The 25,680-nt window shown below is 36.4% G+C and overlaps 3 protein-coding genes across 11 annotated transcripts; 2 read left to right on the top strand and 1 right to left on the bottom strand.

The window, feature by feature from the left end:
* The first annotated feature begins 1,458 nt into the window (after nt 1-1,458).
* Nucleotides 1,459-3,998, top strand: LOC136210666 (protein DETOXIFICATION 9-like). 2 transcript variants are annotated; one of them, XM_066002026.1, is made up of 7 exons: nt 1,459-1,660; nt 1,761-2,296; nt 2,462-2,545; nt 2,948-3,004; nt 3,094-3,326; nt 3,426-3,631; nt 3,718-3,998. In XM_066002026.1, the coding sequence occupies exons 1-7, from the start codon at nt 1,472-1,474 to the stop codon at nt 3,784-3,786; spliced, it is 1,374 nt and encodes a 457-aa protein (XP_065858098.1). In that variant the 5' UTR covers nt 1,459-1,471; the 3' UTR covers nt 3,787-3,998. The 2 variants fall into 2 exon arrangements, with proteins under 2 accessions (XP_065858098.1, XP_065858099.1); XM_066002027.1 differs by lacking the exon at nt 2,948-3,004.
* A 12,830-nt stretch (nt 3,999-16,828) lies between these two features.
* On the top strand, nt 16,829-22,457 carry LOC136210667 (probable enoyl-CoA hydratase 2, mitochondrial). Of its 8 annotated transcripts, none has more exons than XM_066002035.1 (11): nt 16,835-16,903; nt 16,980-17,066; nt 17,161-17,252; nt 17,351-17,520; nt 18,362-18,436; nt 18,815-18,905; nt 18,991-19,042; nt 19,456-19,559; nt 19,655-19,731; nt 20,298-20,536; nt 21,318-21,849. In XM_066002035.1, exons 2-10 carry the CDS (start codon nt 17,023-17,025, stop codon nt 20,472-20,474), a joined length of 882 nt encoding a protein of 293 aa, XP_065858107.1. In that variant the 5' UTR covers nt 16,835-16,903; nt 16,980-17,022; the 3' UTR covers nt 20,475-20,536; nt 21,318-21,849. The 8 variants fall into 8 exon arrangements, with proteins under 8 accessions (XP_065858105.1, XP_065858102.1, XP_065858100.1 ...); XM_066002034.1 differs by having other exon boundaries at nt 16,859-16,903; nt 16,968-17,066; XM_066002033.1 differs by having other exon boundaries at nt 16,829-17,066.
* A 41-nt stretch (nt 22,458-22,498) lies between these two features.
* LOC136210665 (subtilisin-like protease) lies at nt 22,499-25,444 on the bottom strand. The gene has a single exon (XM_066002025.1). The coding sequence runs from the start codon at nt 25,317-25,319 to the stop codon at nt 23,064-23,066; it is 2,256 nt and encodes a 751-aa protein (XP_065858097.1). The 5' UTR covers nt 25,320-25,444; the 3' UTR covers nt 22,499-23,063.
* Nucleotides 25,445-25,680: the final 236 nt, after the last annotated feature.

Genomic DNA, 25,680 nt, shown 5'->3' with positions numbered 1-25,680 from the left:
TGTACAGGCCGAGTCAACTCAAAAGATAGGTTAAGTGAAATCTGTATTTCTTACTCTTAAGCTATCACCTTGCAAGGATTTAGAGTCGAGTCTTCCACAAGCGATCCATGGATGTATCTCCCATTTATCGGGAGTGATAAATGCTCAATCCAATATATAACGACTCCGCAATTACTTCCTGTGATACCCAACGTCTACTGTTCACACCCCAGAGTCATCTCTGTTAAGGATCGTGTTACACCAGAGTCAAAGCATCACATTCCGTAATCCAGAATACCAATTAATATTCCTTTGAGTCTGAGGATTAGTTATACCTATTAATACCAATGAGATGAACAGGTGACAAGGATGAATCTACCCATCCTGTTATCTCAAATCGGATCCCCAATCCTAATGAACAGCGTTTCATCGGATCTATGTAACTGTCCAGATATCTGTATATATGAAGCTTGTGAGATCAGCTTTCTGTCGGACAGAAGACATTGTTACATACAAGTCTCAACAGTGATATGTCAATCCCAAACATATCACTTGACTTGGGGTGGTTTTAAGTTTATCAGTTTACTATAAAGTTTTGTCTCACTTCATGCTTGTATGAACACTTTATAATCACTTTAAATAAACTTACGGATTTCCTTTTATTAGACTTTATTTAATGCTTAAAAGGGATTGCCTTTATATAGTTATAAAACATATATCTCATTAAACAAATGATATAAAGAACAATTCATTTATATTAAGTTTGTATCCTAGAACAATTGTCTATAGGACACTAAACCCCAACATGTTGGGTATACATCCCAAGTCCCGCATCGGAAAGATACAAGAGAGTTACATAGTTTATAAAGAAGTTCACCGACTACAGGTCTTTTGGGAAGGAGCCCAAAAACAAATCCGTGCGGGCTTAGCCCAAAACGGACAATATCATACTAATGGCGGAGCTGTTGGTGAACTCGTGGGCCCTACAATATGGAAGATATTAGATGTCAGATGACATACACGTGTTATAGTATTATATGTAAAAGAGTTTTGACCCTCAAAATGGAATTTAGTGGTATTTTTTAAATCAATCCCAAACTTAGTGAACATTGATACAATTTAACCCAATTTAACCAAATTAGTACATTAATGAAAATTAGATTTACATAGGAAAGTCATTAACTTTTATTCTTTGATAACCAAAAGTAATTGAGTGCTGTAAAGTAAAAAAGAAAACAAGAAAATCAAAACCTAATAAAAATAAAGCAAATAGGGTTTCTATTTCTCACAACCCAGAAACAACTCAGAAGTACAAGTTAACCCAGAAAAAGGAAAATCTAAAAACAAAAGAAAAGATATAATTTCTGGGTAACATCTCATGGTGAGCTTTTGTTAATATTGAGCCACGTTTGAATGCTGTTCCTTATAAATACAACTAAATATCAATTAAACAGAAAACACATCGATCAAGGAAGAAAATTAAGTAATTAAGATGGAATTAGAGATTGTTAAAGAGGTTATGAGGGTGAGCTTGATGGCAGCTCCAATGGTGCTAGTTTCACTGTCACAGTACTTATTCACGGCGGTTTCACTTATCATCGCCGACCACCTTGGAGATTTACAGTTTGATGCTGTCTCCATGGCTGCCTTTTTTAGCAATGCTACTGGCTTTACCGTCCTTGTAATTTTCTTTTCCTCACCGCTTGTTCATTTTAGCATGCATGCCAATGCAACCCATCTCGTACATATGATAAATGACATAACTTTTATATGTAATGCAGTTTGGAGTGTCTGGAGCACTAGAAACTCTGTGTGGACAAGCATATGGAGCAGGGAAATTCAAAAAGATTGGAAGCTTTACCTATACTGGCATATCATCTCTTGTTTTAATCTGTGTTCCTATTTCTATCATATGGATGTTCATGGACAGGCTTTTAATTCCAATTGGTTTTGACCCTCAAATGTCAAGACTGGCCTGCAGATATTCGATTGCACTAATTCCAGCTTTATTTGGCTATGCTATTCTTCAATCATTGATTCGCTACTTCCATTCTCAGGGATTTATACTTCCAGTTCTATTAACCTCTTCTACAGCTTTCTTTTTCCATTTAGTACTCTGTTGGTATATGTGGCATTTTGAAGTCATTGGAGCTGCAATTTCTATTGCTTTGGCTTATTGGTTTAATGTCTTCTTGCTTGCTTTATACATGAGATATTCACCTTATTGTGAAAAAACTAGATGTTTTTGCTTTAGAGATGTTTTCGTCAGCATCCGCGAGTTCTGGCATTTCGCTTTCCCTTCTGCTCTAGTAGTTTGGTAATTTTTTACACTTAACTTGATATACGGGTTTGAAGTTGTCAGCGATTTTTCTTATCCGTGTTTGCGAACTTTTAAACCGTGGTGACATTTTTTCAAATGTGTGAAACTTGTCCCTATATGCTTTTAAGGCTTTCTGAAATTGATAATATATGGTTTTGTTAGTGTTGAATGGTGGAGCTTTGATCTGCTTGTATTTCTGGCTGGGGAACCAAACTCAAAACTTGAAACATCAGTGCTTTCTAATTGGTAAGCCATACTTTTTCTACAACTTAATCAACTACTACAAGAGAAGATTGAGTTAGCTACTGTTTTTAGCGACCAGATCAAAATCGGTCGCTAATGTTGTTCCCTGTTGTAAAAAAAGTGGGCGGCAAAATTACCGTCCATTTTAACATAAAAAAAAGCGGATCAAAATCAGTCGCTAATGTTGTTCCCTGTTGTAAAAAAAACAGTCGGCATTTGTTCAGCAACTAGGCATTTACCGACTGAATTTCTTTGATCGGTAAATCGTTAAATTCAGTCGGTAAACCGCTTTAGCTACTGAATTAGCTACCAGAATTATGGTAACTAACTAGCTGTTTCTTGTAGCGTTACTTGAGTATACAAATACATAACTGATTCTTGCTTGTCTTTGATCTCTGTGATCAGCTTGACAATCATATCACTGCAGTACTTTGTGCAATATGCTCTTGGTGCTGCAGCGAGGTTTGAACTATACCTTTTCTTCTAGCTAGCTAGAGCTCCCAAATGCTTCTAATTTCACATTTCGGTGACGATTTTGTTGATCGTTGCAGCATTCGAGTTGCGAATGAGTTCGGAGCAGGAAAACCAAATGCAGTTAGATCAGTAGTGCTGGTAGCACTAGTAATTTCAACAATAGAGGAAATAATTGTAATCGTAGCTTTGTATTACGCTGTAAATGTATTTGGATATGCATATAGAAATGACAAAGAAGTAGGAAGCTTTATGAGCTACTTAACTCCAATTCTTTCTCTCGTAATCATGTGTGAGACCATAGTACTTAATGGTAAGTCTGTTAGGTAGACTCATACACATTTCACTGACGGAATTTGAATTTTTCGTTGCTAATAGATGTTTTCTTTTATGATTGTTAATTAAATGGCAGGGATTAAAACAGGATTTGGGTTGCACCGGGTAGGAGAAATCATCAATTTCCGGGCTTATTATTTGGGTGGAATCCCAATTTCTATACTTGTGTGCTTTGTAATGCATTTTACAGTCAATAGACTTTGGACTTATGTGATTACAGGATTTGTTGTTCAAGCAGCATTGCTTGTACTCGTTATTGCTTCCACCAATTGGAAAAAACAGGTTCTTTCCTCTTCACATCTTCTCATATTCTGTCTCATTTTTTTGGTACAATTGAATGCTAATCTGACTACCAAAAATTTGCACAGGCAACAAAGGAAAAGGAGAGAATATTGAAGGGTGAGTTACAGTCTACAGTGGAAGGGATTCAAGTTTGAAACTTGAAATTGAAGAGCATTGCAGTGACTTGTTTTTATAGAATGTACTTGTAGTAGTATAATTAGCAGTGTGGCCTCGAATAATTGGCAGTGTGCCTAGCCCAGCTAGGTGCCATCTGAATTTAGTAATTTAGATGAGTTTGAAAACTCAACCTTTATACCTGATACTTGACTATAATATATATGTAATGCATCTTTGTTAGGCTTTGCTACCAGTGTAGTTGTGTCATTCCATAGTCTTCTCAAAGGGTACATCCATGTTGGATTCTCTCTAACTTTTCACCCAAAGTATGCCAATATTAAGTGATTGAAATTTGGTGAAACCAACCAAAACTTATTAGAGATATAAATTATGTAGTCATTTATCTACTTGTATAAAATAGTTAGTTTTCTAGAATATAGAGTCTATAGTTAGTTTTCTAGAATATAGCCTAGACTCTAGATTCAACCATTCAGTTAAACACAAACTGTAATCTGTATTTATACTATCTGATACATCAATGACAATCACTGAACAATTCAAATTGTTACATGGTATCAGAGCCCTAACCTAACCCTAATCTACTTCTTTCTTCTTCCTTCACCAAAATCCCCTACTATCTCTTCCCAAACCCTAACCGCCGACCACCATTCCCGCCACCATGACAAACACATCGGCGACCTCAAACACGAACACAAATACGATCAACACTGCTAATTCCAACAATGATTCCCCAAAAACCGAAACACCTCTCACCACCCACCCTTCCCTTACTGTTTCCAATATCTCCACCTTCATCAAAATCAGCCTGGATATAGAAAAAGGTCACTACCCAACCTGGGCCGCCTTGTTCAAACTCCATGCTAAAGCCTTCCAAGTTCTAGACCACATAATTCCTTCACCTAATGCTGATTCTGAAAATTCTCTCCAAGCCACAAATCCCGAACTCTGGTCCCGTATTGATGTCGTAGTCCTCCAATGGATCTACAGTACTATATCCCTTGATCTGCTTCACACTATCATTGTCGCTGCTTCCACTCCGGCCACAGCCTGGAACCGCCTCCAAGATATTTTTTCCGGTAACAAACATTCCCGTGCCTTATTCCTTCAACAAGAATTTTCCAAAACCAAGCTTGATGACTTCTCTGATATTTCTTCCTACTGTCAACATCTGAAATCACATTCTGATCAATTATCCAATGTAGACTGCCCTGTTACCAACGACCAGATGGTCCTACAACTCATCTCGGGCCTCACTGATGCTTACGACACAGTTGGTACTCAGCTTCGCCATGGGGACCCTCTCCCACCGTTTCACAAAGCTCGATCAATGCTAATATTATAAGAAACTGCGCGATCACGCAAGCACAACAACCCACCTGCCTCCGTCGCCCTCACGGTCACGTCTACAGACTCCTCCGCGTCGGCGTCGCAATTTTTGCCGGCCCACCCAGCGCCCTACCGATCGAACAGTAACAGCCATGGTGGCAGATACGGGCATCGCCCTTATCGCGGATGGGGGGCGAGACACCACTACAGACCCGCGACGCATCCTCAATACTGCCCGGCGTCGTTTCCATAGTGGCCTTACGCACAACAGTGGGGGCAACCACAACCGTGGGCGACTCCGCCTTGCCATTTTCCCACAAACTCGTGGCAACCACAGTACCCATCTGACCGGCAGCAGTCTCAATCGGGCATCCTGGGCCCTCGACCTGGCACCTAGCAAGCTCACATCAATATGGCACCTCATTCGTATATGCCAACTGACATCGCAGAGGCCATACACACAATGACCATCTCACAACCTCCTGATCAGCGACACATGGACACAGGAGCCACCTCCCACATGACGGCTAACCAAGGTACACTCACCTCTTATTTTAATTTGAGCCTCAATGGTAATATTATTGTTGGTAATGGTCACTGTGTTCCTATTTGTGGATCTGATAATGCTAGTTTAAACTCTAATTGTCACCCTTTACATTTAAATAACATCCTGCATGCACCTCAACTTATCAAAAATCTTATCTCTGTCCATCAATTTACTAAAGATAACCAAGTTTCTGTCGAATTTGATCCTTTCGGTTTTTCTGTGAAGGATTTATAGACGGGTTCACATATCATGAGATGTAACAGTATCGGAGATCTCTATCCAGTCATGTCTAGTCCATCCACCCCACAGTCTTCTCCGTCCATCTTTACCGCTTTGTCTTCTGTTGTCTGGCACAATCGTTTAGGACATCCAGGGCTCCCCATTATGAACGCCCTGATGAATAAAAATTTAATTTCTTGTAATAGGAATAAGATTGTTTCTGTTTGCCCTTCCTTTGTTAATGGAAAACATGTTAAATTACCGTTTCACTCCTCCAATAATTTTGCATGTATGCCTTTTGATTTAATTCACAGTGACATATGGACATCTCTAATTCTAAGTTCTAGTGGACATCGCTATTATGTGTTATTTCTTGATAATTATATAAATTTTCTGTGGACTTTTTCAATGGCTCAAAAATCTCAAGTCTATTCCGTCTTTCTTCAATTCCGTTCTTTTGTTCGCACTCAATTTGAGCGCGATATTAAAGTTTTTCAATGCGACAATGAGGGTGAATTTAACAATAACTCCTTTCATCAATTTTGTAATACTCATGGGATGCAATTTCGTTTTTCATGTCCATACACTTCTCCTCAAAATGGGAAATTCGAACGCACAATTCGAACTATTAATAATGTTGTTCGTACTATTATGAATCATGCTTTCATTCCGTTTCATTTTTGGCATCATGCTCTTGAACTTGCAACATATCTTTTTAATATCTATCCTCACAAAATTCTTAACTATCACTCTCCTACTAAAATCCTATATCAAAGGGACCCAACATACACTCACCTATGAGTTTTCGGTTGCCTATGTTTTCCCCTAATCCAGTCAACATCCCGTCACAAACTTGAAGGCCGTCCTTCCCTGTGTGTCTTCCTCGGTTATCCACCAAATCACAGAGGTTACAAGTGTTATGATATATCTAAACATAAAATAGTTGTTTCTCATCACGTTATATTTAACGAAACAGTGTACCCTTTTGCGTCGACCTCGTCCCCTTCCGAGCCCAACACAAATATCATCCCCCTGAGCGAACCCTCGATCTCCTATGTTACTGCTCCTTCGCTCGGGTCTGCGCCTAGCGCATCCTGCAAATCTGGCCCAATGCCTCTCCCCACACCACAAATTCCATCTATCCCCGATTCCTCCTTCCTTCCGATGTCTCCTGAAACTGTCGTCCCTCCCATCGAGTCGTCCATCGTTCATCAGTCCACCCCGCACTCATCTTTTGGTTCATATGACCATTCCGTGTCGTCCTCCCAGTCACCATCTTCCGCTGGTCTACGTCGCAATTCGACGACCTCTCCCGCGTCGCCCTCCGTCACTATGTCAAACAATTCTCCTCTATCATCAACCAGTTCCAAATCGTTACATAGTCCCGTCTCCCCTATTCGACCGCCATTCCCCAATTCACCGTCAGCTTCTTCTACTGTTGATAATTCAAATCCAAACATCACACCCACTCCCCTGCCCAATCCCAACACACATACCATGACCACACGAGCCCAGCACGACATTCACAAGCCGCATCGGATGCTCAACCTGTCTTTGTATGCACCCCCCGCCATCTCCCCAATTCTTAAAACACCAATTCCAGCCTTACGTGATCCAAATTGGACACATGCTATGACTGACAAATTTGAGGCTTTAATTGAAAATAAGACATGGGTACTAGTACCCCTTCCAAAGTTTGCTAATATTATTCATAGTTGGTGGATTTTCAGGCATAAGACTAAAGCAGATGGATCATTTGAGCGCTACAAAGCCAGACTAGTTGGGAATGGATCAAGGCAGATGTCAGGGGTTCACTGTGGTGAAACGTTCAGCCCTGTAGTCAAACCGGTAACTATTCGAGCTGTTCTGAGTATTGCATTATCTAAAAATTGGAATTTACGTCAGCTTGATGTTAAAAATGCATTCCTACATGGGGACTTGAATAAGACAGTATACATGCACCAACAATTAGGCTTTCGTGATCCTCAGCACCCTAATCATGTTTGTTTGCTATAAAAGTCACTGTACGGATTGAAACAGGCACCTCGGGCTTGGTATCATCGATTTGCTACCTTTGTAACTACAGTAGGCTTCAAAAACAGCGTATCCGATAACTCTCTGTTCATTTATCAGCACGGTTCAGACACAGCCTATATCCTACTGTATGTCGGTGACATAGTTCTTGTCACCTCTTCAGATCACCTTCAGTGCTCTATTCTGTCCAAATTGAATTCTGAATTTTCCATGAAGGACTTAGGACCGTTACACTACTTCTTGGGGATCTCAGTCACTCATTCACCGGGTTCACTATTTCTCTCTCAAAGAAAATATGCCAAAGAAATTCTTACCAAAGCCGGTCTAGCAAATTGCAACCCAGCCTTCACCTTAGTCGACACAAAGCAAAAGCTAAACATTTCCTGTGGCTCAGCTTATTCAAACCCCATGGAATACAGATAGTTAGCGGGTGTTCTTCAATACCTCACTCTCACTAGGCCTGATATCTCTTATGCTGTCCTACAGATTTGCCTCTTCATGCATGACCCCAAGACCTCTCATATGGCTGCTCTCAAACGCATACTTCGGTATGTACAAGGTACTCTTGATTTTGGCCTCACTTTACTAGCATCCTCTCCATGCCAATTGACTTCCTACATAGATGCGGACTAGGCCGGATGTCCAGACACTAAGCATTCAACTTTCGGTTACTGTGTGTTTCTCGGAGATAACCTTTTATCTTGGTCAGCGAACCGTCAACCCACCCTCTCTAGATCCAGTGTTGAAGCCGAGTATCGTGGGGTTGCCAATATGGTGTCCGAAACATGCTGGATTCAGAACCTTCTTCTTGAGCTTGACTGTCCAATTCACAAATCTGCTATTGTATACTGTGACAATGTCAGTGCCATATATCTCACAGGTAATCCCGTTCATCATCATCGAACAAAGAATGTCGAGATGGACATTCATTTCGTCCGAGAACGGGTTGCCAAAGGCGACATTCGTGTCCTCCACGTCCCATCCAGATACCAGATAGTAGACATTTTTACAAAGGGGTTGCCTACACCACTATTTGAAGATTTCCGTAATAGTCTCAACGTTCGGCCTCCGAACGCTTCGACTACGGGGGTGTATTAGAGATATAAATTATGTAGTCATTTATCTACTTGTATAAAATAGTTAGTTTCCTAGAATATATCCTAGACTCTAGATTCAGTCATTCAGTTAAACACAAACTGTAATCTGTATTTATATTATCTGATACATCAATGACAATCCCTGAACAATTCAAATTGTTACAAAACTAACGAAACATAAACAATATATATCATGTTAAAGTGGCCCAAAGTGACTAAGATTTGATGAAATTGGATGAAATTGATTGAACTTGACCGAACAAAAAAAACAATTTAAGAGCAATTTGATATAATTAAATAAATAAATAAAAAGCTGACCCAATTTCATTGAATTGAAAAATTTGGTGAAATAAACTGAAGTTTACAGAAATTGGTGGAAACAAAGAGAAGAAAAAATAGGCACAGTAAAAATAAGGAAAAAAATACAAAAATGAATTATATATTTTGAGTCATTTTTAAATATAAATTATGTGTTTTAAAAGTTTGCAAAACCGTACCTGCGGTAATACTAGTAAAAAGTCAAAACAGTTCAAACCACATAGTCTATTTTTATATTTTTCCCTAAAAATAATTTGATAGAACTAAATGATGAAAAAAATGAAAAAAAAAATACAAAAATGCAACAATGGTAATGAAAATGAAATATTAACCCCAATATTTGATAAAATTAAATCTAAACATATTTAAATGCAGTTTGATACCAATTCAGTATCATGTCCAATTGGGTGGAATTGACTGAATAGCTTTTTTTAAGTATTCAGGAATTAATTAGTATTAATTTTGTCATATATATATTCCCCTAGGTGAGAACTCACCTTAGGTGAGAACCACCCAAAACTACGTAGTTTTGGGTGTAAAATTTAATAAAAAAACGTTGATGTTGCTGGGGTTCAAACCCTGACCTCCTCACTTACACTTCATACTGCTTACCACTGAGCCATTTGCTTCCCTTGTGTATTCTGCCGCGCACTCATTAATATACCAATGCCCTTGTAGCTTCTATTGTTTAATATTTGATGCATGCACTTATTAATATTGATTAAATTCGCATAATAATTATTAATAAAAAAAAAACAAATGTGCATAATAATTAATTATTAATAGAAAAAAAACCAAGAACATGCTCTAATTTCTTATTTATTTAATTTCTCTATATTTTTGTAATTTATGTTTTAAATTGTTAAGGACGATGTTCTAAATATTGTTACATATGTTCTAAACTTTATAATTTGTGTTCTAAAAATTAAGATAATGTTTTAAAAAAAATAGTAAATATATGGGCTATTTTTTTGTTAAAAAAAACTCACATTCTAAATAACATAACGTATGTTCTAAAAAACATAACATATGTTCTAAAGTTTATAGTTTGTGTTCCAAAAATTAAGTATAATTTTCTAAAAAAAACAGTAGATATCTGGATCGTTTTTTCACTTGTTCTATAATATAATTTATAACTCATGTTCGAAAAAACATAACACGTGTTCTAAAAAACATAACGTATGTTCTAAAAAATATGTCGTACGTTCTAACTTCATAGTTCGTGTTTTAAAAGTTAAAATATATGTTATAACGTATGTTTTAAAAAATATATAGTTTGTGTTCTAAAAATTAAGTATAATGTTCTAAAAAATCAGTAGATATCTGGATCGTTTTTTCAATTGTTCTATAATATAATTTATAACTCATGTTCGAAAAAACATAACACATGTTCTAAAATACATAACGTATGTTCTAAAAAATATGTCGTACGTTCTAAACTTCATAGTTCGTGTTTTAAAAGTTAAAATATATGTTCTAACGTATGTTTAAAAAAAATATATTTTCTTATATAACATAAATTACAAAAATATAAAGGAATTAAATAAATAAGAAATTGGAGCATGTTTTTGGATTTTTTTCTATTAATAATTCATTATTATGGACATTTTCTTTCTATTAATAATTCATTATTATGCAAAATTTTTTTTTTCTATTAATAATTTATTATTATGCACATTTAATCAATATTAATAAGTGCATGCATCAAATATTAAACAATAGAAGCTACAAGGGTATTGATATATTAAGCAATGCGCAACATAACATATAAGAAAAGCAAATGACTCAGTGGTAGGGAGTGTGGAGTGTAAATGAGGAGGCCAAGGTTCAAACCCCATCAGCATCAGTGTTTTTTATTTAATTTTTACACTCAAAACTACGTAGTTTTGAGCGGTGCTCACCTAAGGAGTGTTCTCACCTAAGAAATGGTTCTCACAAGAGCCCTCTCCTATATATATATATATATATATATGATTATCAATAGACTTGTTTTTACAAGGTTTGGGTTAAAAATGATCTCAATTGCAGTGATTCCTCCACTGAAAGAAAATTGTAATTTAACATAGGTACATGTAGCACATTAAATAATCTGAATTTGGATGTAAAATATATAATCCAGAATGTAGAATTCTTTTGGTTGTTCCATTTGACATAAAAAGTGGATTTACATGTGGGAAGTTTCCCTTGAATCTATAATCCAAGAATCAATGTCATGAGACTGGGAAGAATTTGTTGAGAAAATTGACTATTAATTTAAAATAATAAAAAATAGAATTGTGTGAAGTCTCAATTAATAAGGGACTATTTTTATAATTTATATTAATAAGGGATTGTTTCTATAATTTTTAATTATTTAAAGAAAAAAAAGAAAGAAAAAGGAAAAAAAAAATGGTGTGAAAGTGACCACCAAATTCAATGGTCTAAATTAGACCACCGAAATTTGGTGGTCAAAGTAAACATTGCTAGCTTCAAAGAGGATTCTCTTACTAGATCTACCCAGAGGAAGGCTATTCACCTCTTTGGCTGGTGTAGGCCTAGGGAAGGAGTGGTGAAGTTAAATACTGATGGTTCTTGCCTTAAGGACGATAAAATTGCTGCAGGAGGAGTCTTGAGAGATGATGGCGGTGCTTGGTTGTCTGGGTTTGTTCAGAATGTTGGTGTTGGTTCGTCCTTCACGGCTGAGCTTTGGGGGATTTTTTCTGGCCTTAGTCTTGCTAAGAATCTGGGTGTGGAGAAGTTGCTTGTGGAGTCTAATAATCTTGAGGCTATCAAGATGATCTCCGATAATAATGCTATTTGTTTAAATAGCCAAAATTTAATAAAAGGAATTAGGAGGATTTGTTCTTCCTTTGTCTCCATCAATTTCAGCCACATTTTTAGAAAGCAGAACCGAGTGATGGATCGTCTAGCGGCTGCTGGTCATGAGGGGTTGTGGGGTGTCACTACATTCTCTTCTCCTCCTGAGTACCTTTCTTCGCTCCTTTTGGATGATGTGGTAGGGGTTAGCTTCCTTAGGCCAATCCTGGGTTAGGTTTTTCTTGGTTGTTTGTTTTTTCTTTCCTATTCTTACCAAAAAAAAAAATTTAATTGCTGGCAATGTTCCCTCCTTGGACTATAAAAGCCAAAGAGGAGATGAAGCATTACAATCTAATTTTTGCAAAAATGTGAGGAGTTGAGAGCATTAAGAGATTAGGGAGCAAGGCAAAATGAATTAAGAGAGTTTTGTAAGAATTAAGTCTCCGGTTTGGAGATCTTAATTTGGAGAGGGTAGTTTAAATATTTTAGGGAGAGATAAAAATAGTAAGATAATTATTTGGGGTATTTTCGGGAAACACCTCGGTGCTACTATTTTTGTTTTATCTCATTGTAATTCTAGAAAGTTTCTAGAGAACACCCTCTTGTATACATCCACCTCATAAATTCAATAAAATTGAGATTTATTGCTTCCGCTAAATTGTCATAATCCAGAAAAATTCCCAACAGTGGTATCAGAGTCATGGTTCAATATTGGCGCTCACGCTGATATTAACGTCACACACCAAAGAATTGGGCGTGAGGAAATGGAGAAATGAGCAAGCAGTTGAGGGAGTTTTCCTTGCTCAAGGTTCAAAAAAAAATTGAAATTCTTCAATGTGGTCATTGCAAAAAGCATGGTCATGATGAGAAATACTGCTGGCACAAGGGGAAGCCTAAATGTTTCAAGTGTAAGAAGTTTAGGCACGTGCAACAGAATTGCAGGAATAAGAGAGAAGAAAGTGTCAATTTGGCACATCATGTTGAGAAAGAAGAATTTGTTTAATTTGGAGAGAAGTGCTCCAATAGTTGAAGGTTGATGAGAAGTGCATCAACAAATCGATTCGGTGAGAAGTGCTCCGAGAAGTTGTTTGCGGAGAGAAGTGTTTCGTTTACAAGGTGATGATAAAAAAAATGAAAGTTTTAAATTTATAGTTAAGGGAAAGATTATTGAGAGAATTAACTATTAATTTAAAACAATAAAAAATAGAATTGTGTGAAGTCTCAATTAATAAGGGACTATTTTTATAATTTGTATTAATAAGGGATTGTTTCTGTGTGAAAGTGACAACCAAATTCAATGGTCTAAATTAGACCACCGAAATTTGGTGGTCAAAGTAAACATTGCTAGCATTATTAATTGCTGGCAATGTTTCCTCCTTGGACTATAAAAGCCAAGGAGGAGACGAAGCATTACAATCTAATTTTTGAAAAAATGTGAGGAGTTGAGAGCATTAAGAGATTAGGGAGCAAGGCAAAATGAATTAAGAGAGTTTTGTAAAAATTAAGTATCCGGTTAGGAGATCTTAATTTGGAGAGGGTAGTTTAAATATTTTGGGGAGAGATAAAAATAGTAAGGTAATTATTTGGGGTATTTTCGGAAAACACCCCGGTGCTACTATTTTTGTTTTATCTCATTGTAATTCTAGAAAGTTTCTAGAGAACACCCTCTTGTACACCTCCACCTCATAAATTCAATAAAATTGAGATTTATTGCTTCCGCTAAATTGTCGTAATCCAGAAAAATTTCCAACAGAATTAAGTGTAGATATTACCTGCATAACATGTAAAACATATTACCTGCATAACATGTCAAACATATTATTCTTAGAATAAGCATAACAAAATAAAACAGAAAAAGGGAAAAGGAGATGTACTCATAGAAGCAAAATTTTATCTTGAATGTAGTCTTGAGCTTCCAAAAAACTTGAGAAGAACAGCAAAAAAACTGAAAGAAGCAAAAGAAAAAAAGAATACAATTGTTTTTAAATTGAAACAATAGAATTTGGGATTGCCTAATCCGAATAGGATTAAAAAATTCTATAATCTTGTGCAAGATTCGGAATCCATACGGCGCGTCAATCCAAAAGAATAAAAAGAAAAAAGAAAAAAAAAAGAAAAAACGTTACCCTAAAATATTTCTTTTATGTACAAAGTTTCAATTTTATTTCAAAATATTTCTTTTTATGTACAAAGTTTCAATTTTATTTCAATTTTTTTTATCTGTGAGATGGAGCCACCGCCGCCTAGTTGAACTAAAGTGAACACGGATGACCCTGCATCTTTGGGCGCATAAGGAATGGGTGGTATTTTTCGTACCTTTCGCGGCTTTCCCAGGGCACGATTTGCTATTCTATTGGGTAATCATGTTGCCCTCTACGCTGAACTGAAAGCCCTGATATATGCCATCACATCAGCGGTGGAAAGACACTAGTTTCTTCTATGGATCGAATCGGACTCACTGACAACCGTTAATCTCCTGAAGAAAAAAAAACAGAGGTCTCCCGTAAGCTAATGGCGGAATGGCTGCAGTGTCTTCAATTTATCACCTCTAATCAAGTTCATATCACTCATATATACATAGAAGGAAATTCCGTTGCTAGTTGCCTCTCCAAGGCCGGGTTGTCGTCGACATCTACTTGTTGGTGGGATGGTTATCCCGCATTTTGTCCATCTTTTGTGTTTAATGATTTTAATATAGGACCGTGAGACATTGCTAGTCTAGTTTTCTTCTATTCATCACTTTCATTCATTATTCTTGTAATTCTTTATTTATCTTAATAAAGCTTTAGGGTGCTTCTGTTCGGGTTGTTATTCTGGTGCCAACCTAGTTGGAATGAGTTCGGCTTCCCCGGTCTTTGGTTTCTCCGTCTTTACTAAAAAAATACATAAAAGAGGGAGGCAATTATTGGCCATCAAAATAAAATTTTATTTTTTAAATTTATGTAAATAAAAAACATGTAATAAGATTTAAATCAAAGTTAATTTAATTGAAGCTCACACGTCGTGTGGAAAAATTAGATCGTCTCTGCCCAAAATAAATTAATTCGCACGACGTGTGGTTTAGACCACACGTCGTGTTAGTCCAAAAACAACCAAAGAATGGTCGTGTGAAGAAGTCACACGACATGTAACTTACTCCACACGTTGTGCGGTCTGATTTCCAACGGCTTTTGTATACGCGGCTCAACACTTCGAGACAATCAGGACACACCAACAAGCACTGATTCGGGCCAACCACTCACCACTCTAACCTAGAATTCCATTTATACATGTGCATAATCACTCGACCTAAGAATTAAGGAGAGTGAGATGAAGTGGCAAGAAAGTGGAGTAAAAAAAGAAGTAGAGTGAGTGAAAATATGAGATGAAGCATGAGAGAAATTCAAGGCAAGTGGGTGAAATGTGCAGCCAATAAACCACCTCAAAGCACTATAAATAGGACTTTAGGTCTTCATCCCAAACCCCAACCAATCAATCCAAAAACACACCTACACTATGTCAAACTTTTCCTAGAATTGTAGGTTCTTCTCTTCAATACTTTTTAGCATCAATTTAGCTTTTCAAAGTTGTTTCACTTTATTTCAAGTATCTAGCAACCCATTTTTAATTCTGTTATGCTCAATTGTTGAATTCTGAATCAGAAAGTTATCAATTTCATAGATCAAAGTTCATCTGAAATCAATTTTGATTAATTTTATAGTTTTTGTCCAATATTTTTTCGTGCTCATTTCAGACCATTTAAAGTCCACTTTTGTTCTCAACTTCTTCTAAACTTTTGTTCCCGACATTCTGAATCTTAATTTAGCCTTTTGTTTTGTCCAATTCCGTGTTCAGGAACCCATTTTATGAACTGATCTTGACGCTCCAAATTATTTTACGTATTCTGCACAGTTTTTACATATCCTGCTCGATATTATCTTGTTCCCGTTTCATACCATTTCATATCCGTTTATGTCTCCGATTTTTATACAAACTCATTATTAACTTCCTAAACTTAATTCTAGCTTTTCGTTTCACTCGATTCCGTCATAAACTCTCATGTGAGTCATCAAAAGTTTGATCCAAATTTGTCCCTGACTATTTTTAGTTACCTAAATACCGTTCAAATCAGAAGTCCGTAATCGAAATTAGACATGTGGATCATAACATTTAGGGAGCCGAAGTCGACATCAATTCAACATCTCACCGAGATAGCTAATTGCAGCTCCGAGTTTGTTGTTCGAATTTTTATTTTTATTTTTATTATTGTATTTACTGAAATTTAATTACATATTATTAAATTGTTCATGCTATATGTTGCAATTATCCGGTATACACTCAGACCTTTATTGATTAATATATATATATATATATGTATATATATATTATCAAATCCAGTATGAATATAGCACCTTCAATTTACTTTATTTATCTTTTACTTATCAGCAATAACTTAAATAAAATTAAGGAAAAATTACATAGAAATTTAATTTTTAAAAACTATTTATAACTATGTTAAGTCATAATTTTGGATTATATCAAACTAATAAATTTGGTGATATGATTTAGTTATAATTTTGCACAGTATTTGACCCTAAAATTAATAATCTAGTAACGTTACGGGGTAGAGATTTTTATTATTATTATTATTATTATTATTATTATTTTTTTTTTTTTATTTTTTTTTTTTTCAATTGCATACCACGCCAACTGATTCCTTTAGATTTCAGTTTAGACGTGCAATCCATAATCTTCACCGGAACTATTTTATCCGGCACTCCCGCACCAAAGTTGAAGTTGGCATATTCAGGCTAACAGGTTGTTTTTTTTATCATAATCATTAGTGGGTTATTATAACGACCCTAAATAAATCTCTGGTTAGTCCCTTCAACAGATTTAAGAACCTCTCTTCACTTCCTGGGAGCTCTGCAGCTTGGATGCTCGTAAATGGCAACTTTCACGGCGCTAACCAGATCTCTGGGTCAGCACTGCCTCAAAAACTCAAACTTTCAGTCTTTTTATTTGGGTAAATTCATACTTCCTTCAAACATTCCCAATTACAATTTCGATCGCAGTTTTCACCAATTCCAAAGCCGCAGAACCCTCATCTTACAGACCGTCTCCTCTGAGTCCGTGAAGGTACAAAGGCTTTCTGAGTCAGATTCCGGTATGTTTCTCTGAAAGCTATAGTATTGTAACGTTGGTGGTGCTTGCTGTTGAGAGATACAAGAACTTAAAGTTCCATTTTGGGGATTTGACTAACAGGAATTGTGGAGGTGAATTTGGATAGGCCAGCAGCCAAAAATTCCATTGGGAAGGAAATGCTGAGAGGGTTACGGCAGACCTTTGAATTAATCAGTTCTGATGACTCGGCTAAAGTTGTTATGATATGCAGCTCAGTTCCTAAAGTCTTCTGTGCAGGAGCTGATTTGAAGGTATTACTTGCATTTTCATTTTTCTTTCATTTTCAACCATATCAGGATATTTGTCTTGCCTCTCAACCTTCTTGCTCTCTGCCTTTACTTAAAAAAAAAACCATATCAGGATATTTAGAATAACGATACTTAATCGTTTTGATTGTCTAAAGCTCAATTTAAACATTAATTTGGTTTGTCAGCCTTCCTACAGATTATTTCACTAAGGATTTTATCAACCTAGTAACAGTGTTGTTTGCAAATTTCAAATTGCGCCTGAGTTTGTAAGCGAAGTTCAGTTTACCCAAAATTAAGTTCATTGCCAGATGTTGGCTATTTTGGCGGTAAAGTTAATTTTGGGCTATATGGAACTTACCTAATGCTGACAAGTTCAGGGGAATGAATCTATTATATCATTCGTTCCGTAATTTTTTTTATTGATCCAACAAAGTTGTTATCTGATTTGAGCCTTTTTGAATGTGAGTTTCATTGTCTATTGGATCTTTAGAACTAGAAAGTTCGCTACTAGTGGAGCTGATACTACTAAAAATGTCCTATGAATCCATGCTTTTATGCACCTTTTTTTTACGAGCTTTAGGAAACTTAAATGTTCAACTGCAGTCTAGCTTCAGCATTGTGATAGTTCACAATGTAATCCTGATAACTGGACTTTTCGCTGTTTTGAAGGCTTTTGAGAAGTTCAATAAATTCTTCTGTTAATAGGCTTCTTATAACTTTTGTTTTTTCCTGTTAGGAATTGTTGTTGTGTTCAGAAATCATAAGAGCATCAATAATTCACCTCTATGTACAAACGGTGGCTAATCATATGCTTTATATAGTACTGCTTTGATTTGATCTGCAGGAGCGTAAGTTGATGACTCCATCTGAAGTGCAATCTTTTGTTAACTCATTGAGATCCACATTCTCGTATATAGAGGTGCGTTTTCAAATCCATCTAAGCTCTAATGTCTGTAGTTGCACAGTTTATCAGTTGAATAGTAGAACAGATGGGTTACATATGTTTTAAAAATGTTAATAGTTTAGGGTTTTATATTGAATCTGATGTATATAATATGCACCCATGAACATAAGAATGTATATGACTTATCATAATATTTGTTCTCCAAGTAGGCACGAAACTGGAAGCTTTTTAAATACTTGGATGTAACTCAACTAATCCAAATCTTAACATTTGAAAGATGGTTCATGGTCATGGATTTCTCCTTCTATTTATTTTTGCAGTATTTTGTTTTCAATCAGGTCTATATAGCTGTCTATGTTAATGTTCTTATATCAATACATTTTCTTCACTTAGGAACTTCATATTCCTACAATTGCTGTTATTGAAGGAGCAGCATTGGGTGGTGGACTGGAAATGGCTTTATCATGCGATCTTCGGATATGTGGTACCTCCAGATTCCATTAATAATCAATGATATTGCTTTATTTTGAGTTTGTTGGTTAACTTTGTATCACAACTATATAATTCAGGAGAAGATGCAGTATTGGGTTTGCCAGAAACAGGGCTAGCTATTATTCCTGGGTATGTATGTGTAGTTGATTATTTGGTATTGTTGATACTTTGCATCTTTATGTGATAGAAATGCATTTTTTCTCTAATTATGCTTGCACAAATGTGTTCAACAGTTTTCCAGACTTAACCTGCCAACTATTTGCTTATTGTTCTTTCTGCTCGAAAATCTTTTGTTCTTCCTTTTGTTTTATGGTTTTCTGTCTGTTAGAACTTATTTAGCCAAGATCATCGGACCACTTCTGAATTTGGTACTAACAGGGCAGGTGGAACACAAAGACTTTCTAGATTGGTCGGAAAATCTAGAAACTTATTTAGCCAAGATCATCGAACCATGTGTTTGATTTCCATGTGTTTGACTTCTGTATGTGTTAGAACTTATTTAGCCAAGATCATCGAACCACTTCTGAATTTGGTACTAACAGGGCAGGTGGAACACAAAGACTTTCTAGATTGGTTGGAAAATCTGTGGCAAAGGAACTTATATTTACTGGTCGCAAGGTTGGTGGAAGAGAGGCCATGTCAATGGGTATGTTTACTGGGAGCTGCTTAACATTTTCCATGTGTTTGATTTCTTTCTCTTATCAATTCAATATGTATTAATTAATGTGTACGATGCTTCAGGCCTTGTTAATTATTCTGTACCTGCGGGTGAAGCTCGTTTAAAGGCTCTTGAAGTAGCTCGAGAAATTAATCAGAAGGTACAATTCTTTATTCCTTGAGGATTCGTTAAAAATTTATGTGGTGTAGAAGAGTGGTTTAATTAAAGCAAAAACATTTCTGTGCCGACCAAATTATAAACCCATTTCTAAGACCTTTAGTCATCGTGATATGATTAGATTTGTTGCTCGTAGATTTAGTATCTGCAGTTACAATCATATCATAAATATTTTCAGAATGATCTAGTGAATACTGAGGATTGAAGGTACATTATAAACTTACAAAACAATTTTAACTCCAATTATCTATTCATTCACCAGTCCTTCATTACAGTTTCAGAGTATAAACCATGTTACTGACCTCGATCACCTCTTTAAGCCCGGCTCACACAACAAAGGAAATAACTCTTTGCATTTTTCCTTGCCGTTTTTTGATGGAATAAATCTAATGACCCTATAATTTCTAGATCAGCTGAATATTTGAAATCGACCAGATGTCATAACTTATCATCAGTAACTAAATGCTACCTGAAAGTCATATTGCACTTTGGATCGAACATTATTTTGCACGTAATTTCTGCTTTTTTAATTGAACGTGGTCTTGGCAGGGTCCAATAGCAATAAGGATAGCAAAAAGGGCTATTAATGAGGGAATACAGATGGATTTGGCATCAGCTTTGGAACTAGAGGAAGAGTGCTATCAACAAATCTTGAACACAAAAGATCGCTTAGAAGGCTTAGCAGCATTTGCCGAAAAGCGGAAACCGGTATATACAGGGAAATAAACAGAACAAAAATGATTCTAACTAGCAGCCTTTCATGAAGTTGCAGCAGAGCAGATAGAAAGGTACATGGAATATTATGATGCTAAGAAGTATATCAACCTCATCAACTAATGCTCTTTCCTGTTAGAAGTAATTTAATATTTATTTGTTGGATTACCATCTATCTTTTTAAAATTATAAACAATTTAATAGAATTTTTTTCTTTGGTTTTGTTGGGAAATCAATCCACAAAGTTGCAGGAAGTGTTGATAAGTTTATTCAATGTTTAAACCGTAAAATTCCTCGCACTTCCTATTTACCTCAATAATATGAGAATATTGAAACATCTTGAGCTATTGATGTTTCAGAGATTCTGCCAGGGATTTCCCAAGTACCTTTGCCTACTTTGCCAAAAGAACAGAATGCCTAACTTTAAAAATCTCATAAAAAAAGAAAAAAAACGAAAAAAAGACCACTTTCATGGTAACAGTAAATTTGAAAACTGTAAGAATCCATAAATTTGGGTACTTTCGTGTGGTTTCCTTCATCTTGTTTTATGGATACACGGTAAGAATCCTGTGGCACCTTCCAAAAATGACTACTCCCCAGCTGCAATGTGAAAACTGTCATTTTATAGTTGACAGTTACCATAACCACGTCTTAGAGTGCTGTAACTTTAATATTTATCCAACTATATTTAGTGCTTTCTGCTTATAAATGCCTAGTAAGTTTAGTTTCTTCTCCACGTTTGTCTTCCTTTGTCTCCTATTGTTCTTTTCACAAGTTTGTGTGAAAAGTTGGGAAGGCAATGGAGTTGGATTTGAGGCTCAACATGTCAATTGATAGTTCAAACTTGAATATCAGCGACGGTAGTGGATCATCTTACAAAAGGGTGGAGACACTTCCTGAGGATGAACAGCTTGAAGCCGAAAGATTCGGTCTTCTTCTACATATGGAAGCATCAAAGGGACAATCAGGGAAAAAAATATTACATGATAGATGTGCAGCTCGCTGGAACAGAAAGTTATGGCTTGCATTGGAATATAAACATGGAAAATGATTTATTAAAAAATATAAACAAGGGTATAGAGATTGAAGAAATGGAAGAGGAAGAGGAGACTGTTAATGAAGTGAAGCTTTTTGGTGTTCAGATTGGAAGAAGAGTGAAATATAAGCGGAAAAGGACCGATGAATAAGAACAACTTTGCTGGTTCTGTTTCTTTTATTGAATTTGCAGTTTATTTTATTAAATTTAATGAATTTTAGAATTTAGCCATTTCAAATTTTCATTTGCAATCAGTGAACTTTTTAGGTTCATTAGCAGGTGATTTCAGTTTACCCACTTGATTTGAGTTTATTACAGAAGATCTATGTTGTGTTTCTACGCTTTATGAGATGAGTTTATGTAACTTTATAACTTTCAATATGTAGTATTCCGGAAAAGATGAATTGGTATTATTTTATTTTATTTTCATCCAAATTTATCTTACCCAGAAAAGATGCAATTAGCAGATTTGTCAAGGCTAGGGAAAATTGTATTATGGTTCCGTACTGTTGGATCTTATTAATAAAAATGTGATAATTATACAATTCAAACATTTTTTAATGAAATGATAAATATTTTATCACTAGTCCCATAAAGTTTGTCCATTTTGGTCACTTTGCACTCCAAATTGTACCTTTTGACTCTTAGTATAGAATTGTGAAGATTTTCAAAATCGTAGCGAACCTTATACCAACCCTTGCATACCATGGCAGATTTGAAAAAGCACCAAGAATTTTTTTTAACGCATCACTGATATCCCTTGGCTGAGACATTGGAGAAAGGGCGAACTTTTTCTTCTGTTTCTTCTCCTCTTCGGCTATTAGTAAGCAGTTTTCAAGTAAGTATTATTACTATGGTTTTTTTTCGGTTTTAACAGTGTTTCCGAATCTGGTTTACTTTTGTTTTTTAATTTTTTTACTGACTTTTTATTTTAGTTCTGAGTTTATTGCCACAAAATCATAAAAAATCAATGCAACAATGGTAGCTTTCGGATTGCTTTTTATTTTGTTTTAGTTCCACTGGTTTTGATTTTGGTTTCTTTTTTCTTTCTAGTTTTGATTCATCACATTCCAGTTATAATTGTTTATTTTTTCTTATTAAACGTTGCTTATGTTAGATTATTGGTTTATAGACTTTGCCTCTGGGTTATGAGTTACTGTCTCTCTTCCGGAATTCAGGTAGATAGTTCCTAAAGTTCAGTAATTACAGATTTCATTTACGTAGTTTCTGAAGCTCGGTGAGGTTTGTGTTATTCAATTGTTAGCAATATTATTTATTAAGATAATTGACATCATAGTTTATGGATTCTGCAAAGTTTAATAGAATGAAGATTTTGAGTTAAATTAGAACTGTAAACGTATTTCATTACTTTAGTAGCTAGCTAAGTGTCAGCCTTTGATGCCTTACGAATAAAAATTTCAATTCAATAAAAGTTAAGAACATTTCATTCAGAAAGAGCTGGAAATAAATGATTACAACAAATAATTGACACTAGTCAAAGCAACTGGAACATTCAGCTCTTCAAAACGTTATTCTTGCATGTGTAGGTTCGTCTAGCTAACTGTTTATTCAAATATGACCGCGATTGGGCTACTAACATAATACCCATCAGCCAACCAATTCAAATATCCTTGACCAAAAGATCCATTTGCACCCTGTTGCTTGCTAAATGTTACTACATATGTAGCCTTCTGGTTCACCTCACTGAAACTAAGTTTATCAGGGGTAACCTTCACATCTACACCTTTTGGTGCAATAGTCTGAAGAGTGTAATTTGAGTTAGCCTTGCCAACATTTGTTACCGTTCTTGTGTATGTTTGTGCAGTGGAACCCAATTTGATTGAAAATGAGGGATAATTTAGCTGAGCTTCAGGTATGCTTGTACCATTTGAGCAACTCACTTTGCTTTGCACAATGAGTCCCACATTTTGATCGGAATAACCCAAACCGCATAAGTAAGAAATGTAATCTTCAGGCTGGATATCGTATATGAGCCCGGGTTTACTTGCTGCTGATGGATTCACATGGCCTGCACCCATGTCAAAAACAGTAGCTGGAGTGAACTCTTGATCAGAAATGGGTGTCTCTCCAAGATTATGCAAATTAGCAGTGGTTATGATAGCAGATTTTATGGCAGCAGGTGACCAATCAGGATACACGCTTTTGAGTAAAGCTGCAATTCCAGCTAGATGAGGGCAAGACATTGAGGTGCCTGAGATCATAGCAAATCTGTGGTTACTATTGTCAACCGAAACTGGCCAAGCTGCTAAAACTCTTACACCAGGTCCTATAATGTCCGGTTTCAAAATCCCGGGACTAGCCATGCTAGGACCTCTTGATGAAAAATCAGCAAGCTGTGGAGCCTCTGGTATACCGGTAACAGTTCCTTTAAATGAGATAGTAGCTGTGGGGGAGGATGTTGAGTTTAAGTATGCTTTGATTGCTGATCCCGCCACGTAACTTAGTTGTGATGCAGGGAGCACATGAAATTGGGGTTCAATATCATTGCCGTAGTATTCATCATTCATTACAATCATTGCAGCCCCACCGTTGGCTTTCACTTCTTGGCCTTTGTAGATATCGTCGTAGCCTCCTCCCTCACATAATACTATTTTTCCTTTCACATCAACATCTCCCAGTGATCCTTGCTCGCAAGTTGCAGAGGCTGAAGTACCATTTGCACCTGCATAAACAAGTGGCATCAATGTTGAAGGAAAATCATTTGGCTGGAAAAGAGATTCGCCATTAAACTCTGCATTGTCTCCAAGTAAAACTGTTGCTCTTATAGCTCTGTCAACAGTGCTTGCTCCGACTGTTAGAATCCATGGTGCCTCATTCGATAATGAACTATTATCAGGTCCAGAATTTCCTGCTGAGCAACTTACGAAGATTCCCCTTTTAATAGCTGCATATGCTCCTAATGCAATTACATCATCATAAAATGGATGGGAACCAATTCCGAGAGAAAGCGACATCACATCAACATCATCCTCAATTGCTGCATCCATTGCAGCCAGTATTTCACTGTCACCAGCCTCGCCACCTCTGCCAGAAACTTTGTACATTGCCAAATGAGCTAATGGTGCCATGCCAATTGCTGTGCCATTGGCCTGGCCATAGTAGTTAGCACCTTGGACTGGACTTCCGGCTGCTGTGCTAGCCGTGTGAGTCCCATGCATGTAGTCATCTGAAGTGTCATTACTCGTAGTATCAAAGTTTCGTGCGCCGATAAGTTTGTTGTTGCATAAGGTTGCATTGTCACATTTCCCTTTCCATTTGGCTGGCGGAGGCGGCATCCCATCACCGCTAAATGAAGGATGATCCGCCGCTATCCCGCTGTCAATAAGTGCAATAATAACACCTTTTCCATAGTTTGACATGTTCCAAAGTCCTACGTCTAAGCCCAAAAAGGCAGGCGTATGAGTTGTGTGTAGGGGCACCATCCTTCTAGGCCGTGCTGAAATGAACCCGTCCTTTTGTTTGATTGTCATTACATCATCGGCTGTAAGTTTTGCAGCAAACCCTGTGGCGACATGATGGTAGGAATGGACAATACCCGATTCGCTTGAGCTAAACTTACTATCAGGCAAAAAGGATTGGTACCAGCTATCTAAATCTTCGAAATCTGCAAACTCTTTGCCATCAGGTTTTTGTAAAAGGACAATGTACGTCTCTAAGTTGCTTTCCTCTTTTGAATCTATGTTGATGGTAGAAGCAGGAATTGGTGTCCTAACTGCTTGGGATGAGCTAAAAATGGCAGATAGACTGAGGAACACTATAAGCAAGATAGTTTGGGAAGCTTTGCTGCTTATGTTTGCCATTTCTATGTTAATGGAAGCAGTGGATATTGTTGCTACAGATTTACTAAACCATATTATTTATATAGCATCTTTGTCAGTGTAAAATGACAATTGCCGGCATTAGATTAGAGAACTTGATGCTGCATTTGAGGTTTCCTTTTGTCTCACTAATTTAAACTTTTTTGAATGGATAATAAAAAACTTAATAATTAATTTGCCTATGTTCATAAACTTCACAAATTGCCTTGGTTATGCCGTTTGTTCACATGATACAAGACTGCGATAAACCTTATGCAGGAAGTTGTTTTGTAAAATTTTAAGTTTGGACTTTGATGTAAAGTCAAATGAGTTGGCTTTCTTGTAGGTTCCAAATTAACAAGAA

Source organism: Euphorbia lathyris, chromosome 1 (assembly GCF_963576675.1).
Source record: "Euphorbia lathyris chromosome 1, ddEupLath1.1, whole genome shotgun sequence".
In the NCBI taxonomy this organism is placed as follows: Eukaryota; Viridiplantae; Streptophyta; class Magnoliopsida; order Malpighiales; family Euphorbiaceae; genus Euphorbia; species Euphorbia lathyris.
Note: the sequence above shows the minus strand (reverse complement) of the source record. Positions and strands in the feature narration are given on the sequence as shown.